This window comes from Teleopsis dalmanni, chromosome 2 (assembly GCF_002237135.1).
Source record: "Teleopsis dalmanni isolate 2A chromosome 2, ASM223713v2, whole genome shotgun sequence".
Classification (NCBI taxonomy): Eukaryota; Metazoa; Arthropoda; class Insecta; order Diptera; family Diopsidae; genus Teleopsis; species Teleopsis dalmanni.
Window position 1 is genome coordinate 242,314,543 of NC_051847.1, and position 8,277 is coordinate 242,322,819.

Sequence of the window (8,277 nt, forward strand, 5' to 3'; positions counted from 1 at the left end):
TGTCGTTAATTTTAAATTACTACATATGAATGAATTCACAAATTAATGAAATTAATGATAATTCTTAATATCAGAGATTCTATCACAGGTCGATACAGAACAATTGATAATACACATTATTCTTACTAAGTTGAATGCTAGTTACCACTAAACTCATTTTACGAATCAATTGTGATAATAATAAACAAATACACAAAAATGCTAAATTTCGACCTATAATAACATATCACAACAATATCCAAGAAACAATAGATATGTTGAAAACTTTGTAAAAACAAAACTTAATAGCAATAATGAAAAAATATTGGACTAACAAACACAACACAAATGAACATTTGAGAAAATGACAGCTTAGATCTTTAACCTGGTTCCATGAACTTCAGTAAAAAGATTGTAAGTGACTAATACTGTAATAAATATAAGATATTATAACAACATAAATAAATATTTGCAGAATTTTAATATTTGTGTTATATTTAAAATGGTAAAATTGTTGCACAAAATATCCACTATTCAGGGACTAATATATATGTTCATTTTAACAATTAAGAACAAGTAGACCATATTTTTAAGAGAAACAAATTGGAAAAACAATAAATTATAAACCAATAATATAAAAATTTTCAAAATTTTATTAAAATTAATATACATAGATCACAGTCAAGTAGCCACTTTTTAATTGCTTTTATCTAATAAGAACCAAAGTTTAAATTAAAATAGTTGATTTCTAAACCCTATTACCTCATGCTTTTACGTATCCAGTCAGCATAGCTGATAACTCGAGTATAGACAGCTGGCCAGTTTTTTAATCCACATTTAAAACCAAATGAAACTATACCTTCTAACACCCATGCTCCACTTTGGAATCGCATTAAAGGCCCACCGGAGTCACCTTCACAGCTATCCTCTGCATATTTGCCGCCTGCACATAGTTGGCTGGCTACAATATTAACTTTACGCTCTAAAAATTTTCTGTGACATTGCTGCTGATCTACAAGCGTTACATTTAACTTTTGCTTAATAGTGCTACTTGAATTTCTTAATGTTCGGCCCCAGCCTGCAACGGTATATTGAGTGCTTAAACCTAAATCTGATTGTTGAACTACGAACGGCAAGCATATAGGCTTAATTTTATCTGAAAATAAAATTATTCGGTTTAGCCGGACTAAGGCGATATCATGTTCTTTGTTTGTTGACGATTCCTTATAAAGTTCATGAGGTTTAGTATGTTCCACAGGAACTTGAAAAGCTTCAGCAGCACAAGCAAGTTGATTGCAGTCAATTTTTTCTTTGGTATTATATTCGCCTACCCGAATGCTTACACTGAATTAAAAATTTTTAAAGAGATATTTGGATAATTCTATTGATTTTGAATAAATTGCTTACAGAGGACCAATTCTTTTTTCAATTGCTCCTTTCACACAGTGTGCTGCGGTCAGAACGTATCTCTCATTTATAAGTGAACCAGCACAGTTTGTGGACAAAGTTCCAGATTCTATTTCAAAATGCAATTATTTAAATATGTTTTAATAAAGATATTAATAAAAGTAAAAATACTTCTCTTATATTCCAATAAAACCATCCATGGAAATTCATAAAGATCTGCGTCTTTGCCGCCATATATTTTGGTTTCAATTGTCACTCCCCCGCAAATTGGAATTGTCGGTAGCTCCAGTTGTTTTCTAGCTTCTGTTCGGTCGGTCCGATGTCTTAAATACGAAGTTGATGATATTGGTTGAATTTTATTCAAAGGAAATCCTACCACAGTGGGTGCAAACTGCGAATATTCGAAATAATCTTGACTAACAAAAGGTTGCACATAGTTTTGTTTACTTGCAAAACTAGTGTCACTTGTACAGCATACTTGTGGTGCAGTGTTATAGTCATTGTAGCATTGTGATGCCTTAACAAATTCAGTGTCAAACGGTTCTATATGCTCTCGTTTAAGAATTGATAATATAGTTTGACAATCAAAGATGGAAACACAGGTTCCAGGCCGTTGATTTGGATTAATGCAACGTCTGGCTAAAATTAATTTATTTAAAATCGAATTATTTCATAATTTAAAATTGTTTATATTAAGCTTTCAGTTTATTCTTTACTTTATACTGTATTGTTTTCATTTTTGGATCAAAATATGAAAAGATTTCTTAGTTAAAACTTACATGGCAGTAAATAGTTATCACTACTGATTTCCACGAAACACAATCCTAAAGAAACAATTTTTAACAAAAATACAATCACTTTCATTTTTTCTCAAAAATTTTCTTTATTTTTATATTGAATTAACTTGATAAAAAATTGTAGTTATTTTCTTTAAGTTAGTCAATTCGAAGGCCAATGTCAATTTTTGTGTACTATTCGTTGTTGTTTCATCGCATATTGTATTGCACTGTGAGTTAAGATAGTATTACTTTTAACAACTTCTGAAACTCAACTAAAACCAGTAAACTCAAAAACCGGATTTAATAAAACAGCTTTACTAAAGTTTACGGACTCTTATAGCGATTAAGCAGAGGATGACTAATATGAATTTGTCTTAATTATTACACCCTACTCCATACAAATAAAAACGAATAACTCACTTATATAGCATAATATTATAAAACAACTGATAATTTAAATAATATAGAATATAACTTTGTGTAAAAAATGCGAATGTAAATTATGCAGGTTAATATACGATATGTTAAGAAGAGCTTAAAATTAAAACTACATAAGTTATAAAACAATTAAAATACCATCAATAGTACCTTACAATCATACTACAGCTCATACAATTGGTAATGTAAAATATTAAGTAGATTACATGATCTATAATATTTTGTGGTTTATGGTAGAAATAAACCTATCTTACGTATACTAGTAAATAAGATATCATACATATGTTAATACGTTGCTTGGATTCACTAATGAGAAGTTTCAGGGAAAGAACTGAAAAACATAATAAAAATTTAGAAATTTAGACAATTCGGCAAATAAAATACCAGAGTACCGTAATGTGTTTAAATTGAAATCGAATGAGATGAAAAACTTTTTAATTTTTAGTGCAGTCAATCACGCAGGGCATATCAGTATACAATAATTAGTACAGTTAGTACATAACATAAAATACGACTGTATAGTAATATATATCACCAAACCGTGTCAAGAACAGTAGACTGGAAAAATAAATATATACTTTATGTACTTATATACATATGAATGTATATAGCAAATAATACAAGAAATATTATAAATGAAATGCGAGCAGCGAATAATTTATTATCTAGGTATGGTCACATACAATTCTGCATGTGAAAATGTGGGTGATTGTTACGGTTTTAATTGCTTTATTACTCTTAACATAATAATATAGTTAATGATTCATTTGGTTTAATGTGACGATTTTGAGACTAATTATGTATATAGTTGGAATGTAGTTGTATGGTATATAGTGAAATTTTAAAAATAAATACAATTTATTTTCATATATTATAAATATATTATTCATATTATAAATATGAACATGGACAAGAATTTGTATATATACGTACGTATTTAATAGTGAAATTTTAGAATTACATAAAAATAATTAGTTTTAAACTTAATCTTATCAACATATCACAGTCAAAACACAACAGTATTTAATTTATTTTAATTCTTTAGATTTTTCACAATCCACTGCAAATAGCTATCGACATGTGTATAAATTCCTGGATATTCCAAACCACATTTATGACCATAAGAAACAATTCCTTCTAAAATCCAAGCGTTACTTTGATTACTTAGACGCATTAATGGGCCGCCGGAGTCGCCTGTACAACTGTCTTGAAGGTAAACACCTCCTGCGCATATCTGCTCTTCTGCTATAAGATGCTTTTTCGCATACAGGCTTTGACAACTTTCCCGGTTCACGAAAGGAACAGTTACTTTGTGCTTCACATCTGTTTGTTTAACTGATTTAATAAAATTTGTAAAAAAATTAATGTTTGCTAATTGAGTTATTGAAATATAACCTGTGCCATTATGTCCCCATCCCGCTGTAACTAACTTCATGCCGTGTTGTAAAGGAACATTATCTACCTCGATATAAGGCAAACAAACTGGTTGTATGGAATCAGTAAAATTAATAACTCTATCAACTCGAATGAGAGCGATATCATGGTGATTATGAATTCGCAGATGTTGGTCACTTCCATACTGCTCGTGTACAACTATAGATTCTATACCAACACGTTCAAAAGGTGGAATGCAGGAAGAATTGGAACAGTCTATATGAGTTTTAATATTGTGGTCCCCTAATCGAATAGAAACTCTAAAATAATTGAATAAAATTGCAACTATATATTTCTTAAATAGATTCTTTTTATCACTTACATATGACCTACTTTCGTCTCAATTTTACCTTTAATACAGTGTGCTGCTGTTATGATGTAATAGTTATTTATAATTGAACCGGAACAAACCGAAACAAGAGCACCGTTTGCTACATTTAAAAAAAAATGGGAATCTATGACATATTTTTGTTTTGATTAATCGTATAATATATGTGGTAATACGATATTATATCATATATGATATTATATCATAGTGACAACATCAAAAAAAAAGATATCACAAACTTGTCTGATATTCTAAATTGACCATCCACGAAAATTCCGTTAGTTCTGCTTCAACTCCACCAAAAATTTTATTGGCAAGCGTGACACTACCGCAATAAGGCGGATATGGAATAATTGAACCGTCTTTAACGATTCCATTTGTTGCTGTTTTAATATTCTGCGGAAATTTTCTTATCGCTTCCGTTTTGGTAGGAAAAATAATTTTATCGCTGGGGAATATTACACGATCATTATGATTAAGTATCGTAGATATATGTGGCGAAATTTCAGTACAACAAACGAACGGCGGACTGCCAACACCTACTGGACATTCCAACGAGCTTATTATATAATTGTCCTGCTGAATACTCTGTTTTAGTATATTTTGCAAAGATTGACATTCGTTAATTGACTTGCATAATCCTTTAACTCCATTACCCTTCAAGCAGTGCTCTATTAAAAAAAAAATTTACGGTACAAACATTTTCTATATTATTTGATTAACTTATTTCTCCAAGAATTTCGACTCTTGTTATGTAAAATAAATAAACGAATAAAACAAAAAAAAAAACTCGTGAAAAAAACTGCGACATTTTTCTAAAACGCGAATATATAAATGTTGACCGAAGCACAGATAAAATATAACTAAATGCTATTTCCTCTAAGTAACGCTTCGGGTATTGTTAAGTAAGAATTTTTACACTTTGAGAAATGTTCTTGATAGTATCAATGTTTTAAAATACATGTGAGATCTACAATGTTGCGACTGTATTTTTAAACGCTTTTTATTTATTAATTATTTGTAGTTGTAGGTGTTTTATAAAAAAATTGGCTTATCGTAACGTCTATAGGTAAACCTCTTCTGTATATAGCAATAAATTTAATGTTAAAATAAATATACACGTTGAAATATGATACTTTTACATATCACTAACCCTTTTTCAATTTAATTTTATACCAAAAATTTAATTAAAATTGGGACACTGAATATGGATTATTAATATTTAAAATGCAATCCCTTTTGAGATTCCGTATGAAGTGCTTTCAAGTCAAAAAAAAAAAAAAATAAATGTCTCAATGATAAGGATATTAATTTCCTACACTTCCCTCCACTTTTACATTTATGTTTTATTTCCGTAAAATTATACACATTTCATATTACACATTTGAATTAAATTAAGGATTTTTAAAATGTATATTATTTATACTAATCTAATGTGTTCAAAAGTATTTAAAATTACTTAATTTAAGTTTTTGACAAAAAAAATAAAAACTGACAGCGGTGGGATTCGAACCCACGCCCTTTCGGACTGGTGCCTAAAACCAGCGCCTTAGACCACTCGGCCACGCTGCCCATAAATCATTTGCGTCTTTACTTTTATCTCTAAAACATTCTGAAATCTGAATTTGTAATTTTAAAATGCCAATTATAAATGCACTATATGTAAATTAACAATATAAAATATTTTTCTTCCACAAATACGAACGTAATTATCGTAAATCACTTACAGAAAGCTTTTTAATTCGTCTAAAAGCTTTAAGCTTTAAAGTTTCTTGTTCAAACTTTTTCAAACAATTCTTATAGAAACAGAATTACTTATGCGCAATAAAAAGATATTTGAAACGAAAATTGTTTCCAACGTAATTCCAAAACGCATATTGATATGAAAGAATGAGTAAAGACATTTACTTAACCACTCAGGAAAATAGACACGCAGTATCAAACTATTAAATTGTGAGCAAAATTATATAACATACAAAGTAAGCAAGAAAAATTAACTTTGGCTTTTCAAAAGCTTGAATACCCTCCACACAGCGTTACTGAAAATTTACTAAAAATGGTTTATAGATTAGAAACGTCAATTTATAAGTTTGCGTTAAAATAAATACAATTGATGAAAATTATAACTCATTTATGGAATCAAGTTTGATAAAATTATATACATACATATGTATGTATGTTAAAAAATGGAATAACTTGATTACAAATTCTTTAATCTGAAAATAACTCATTGAATACAGGTTGATCCAACTGATATGCTTTGCTCAAAATATAAATATATAGCAAGTTTTATCTATAAGAATAAATGGTTACCCTATTCGTGGTTTTAAGTTGGCAGAATTCAGTGACATACATACATATATCAAACAGAACTGGCATCCAAAATTAATCCGTTTTGCCTAAATTGTAAGAACTTACAATTAAAATGGTATCAAGGGTATGCAACTAAAATAGTAACTAACTAGGGTATAATTTATAAGTTCATTCCCCAATCTCAAAAAAAGAGATACTGATTTTTGATGAAAAATAAAAATATGCATATGCAAATGACCGAATGAATTCATAAAGTTGAGCTGTTTATGAAAATATACTGTTATAATGGAACGTACTGTGACGTTCTTCGATTTTTTATTTTCTGTGTTACAAACATGCATTATTTTCATATAGCATAGTAAAGGATTTACAATTATAGAGGGATGAAACCAAACTAAAAAAATTAAAGCGCAGTAAACTTCCTAATAGTAGCATAATATACTTATAGGTGAATCGCATTCATGAAAATAAGTATTCATATTTTAAAGTATACTTCTTTCTTATTCTTATATTTTCATAACTATGCATACTTTGCTAGAACTATTTTAACCACTTTGACTATAGATATAAAAGTTATGTGTTGATTTATTAATATAAGTACATATATGAGTGTTTGTTTCTATTAATTATTACAAAATTTATTTGCAGTAAGTATATACCGCATGTCTTTATACATATGTATTCTTCTTATTAAACTTCTTATTAACTACTTTCACTCATATCACCGACAAGTTTATGGAAATGTTTCATATTATTGTTTCGCTCACGTCGTTTCCGAAACTATGCCTTATCACTTATCTGTTGCTTTTGGTGAATTTTGGAACCGAATTTTAATATTAAGTTTCATTCCTTGCAATATCAGATTCAGTGGAGCGTAGTTCCGTCAGTTACTGCTAAAAAATGTTTTCTGTCTGTACTTTTGACTTCTTAACGAATTGTTAGACAACGTGGTTTTTATCACTTCTCGATATGCGGCAAATTTTCAAGTGAACAAAAACATAATTCAAATATGTTGTGCTTTATTAAAATTTATCATCTTAAAAAAAAAGCAGCAGCACTCCTCGCATTAAAATAATATAGTATATAAAGCGCTATAGATTTTAATAAATCGCAAATATTGAAAATAAATTCTTGAAGAGGTATACGGCATGTTATTTAGTTAGCAACCTTTTATATAAAATATGAATTATGTATTTAAATACCTAAATATCTACAAATTCATGAACTAAATAATTGCAATTTTTTGGAAACAATATTAATTTATATTTTATGTTAGTTTAAATATAATTAATCAAATCCAAAAAGGTTAAAAAAGTTAAAAACTAGCATTGTATAAAATTTTTTCATCTTTGGATCCCCTATAATAATGTTTAAAATTTTACCATTTTACCAGGGTTGAACCCTTTTCATATGACGAAAAATGACGTCAGCTGTTCTTATTTTTTAATTGCATCCAAATAAAAAGGTCAAATTCATTTCAAAGATTTATAATTAAAAAAATTTAACGTCGACAAATTTGATCAATAACGCTCAAGGGACATATTACAACTAGAATGCGAAATGGAAGTTTTGCATAAAAAACATTTTTTAATAAAATAC

At 28.6% G+C, this 8,277-nt stretch overlaps 2 protein-coding genes and 1 non-coding gene across 3 annotated transcripts; all 3 read right to left on the reverse strand.

The window, feature by feature from the left end:
- Positions 1-617: 617 nt before the first annotated feature.
- On the reverse strand, positions 618-2,672 carry LOC119685496 (serine protease 7-like). Its single transcript, XM_038099793.1, has 5 exons — positions 2,166-2,672; positions 1,558-2,025; positions 1,387-1,495; positions 742-1,323; positions 618-689 (listed from the first exon to the last, which is right to left on the reverse strand). The coding sequence occupies exons 1-5, from the start codon at positions 2,248-2,250 to the stop codon at positions 686-688; spliced, it is 1,248 nt and encodes a 415-aa protein (XP_037955721.1). The 5' UTR covers positions 2,251-2,672; the 3' UTR covers positions 618-685.
- Positions 2,673-3,473: 801 nt separating this feature from the next.
- LOC119684248 (serine protease 7-like) lies at positions 3,474-5,206 on the reverse strand. The gene is made up of 5 exons (XM_038098253.1): positions 5,089-5,206; positions 4,605-5,036; positions 4,360-4,468; positions 3,999-4,297; positions 3,474-3,938 (listed from the first exon to the last, which is right to left on the reverse strand). The coding sequence occupies exons 1-5, from the start codon at positions 5,174-5,176 to the stop codon at positions 3,637-3,639; spliced, it is 1,230 nt and encodes a 409-aa protein (XP_037954181.1). The 5' UTR covers positions 5,177-5,206; the 3' UTR covers positions 3,474-3,636.
- A 651-nt stretch (positions 5,207-5,857) lies between these two features.
- Trnal-uag lies at positions 5,858-5,937 on the reverse strand. The gene has a single exon. It is a non-coding gene; the product is annotated as a tRNA-Leu (tRNA).
- Between the last annotated feature and the right edge of the window lie 2,340 nt (positions 5,938-8,277).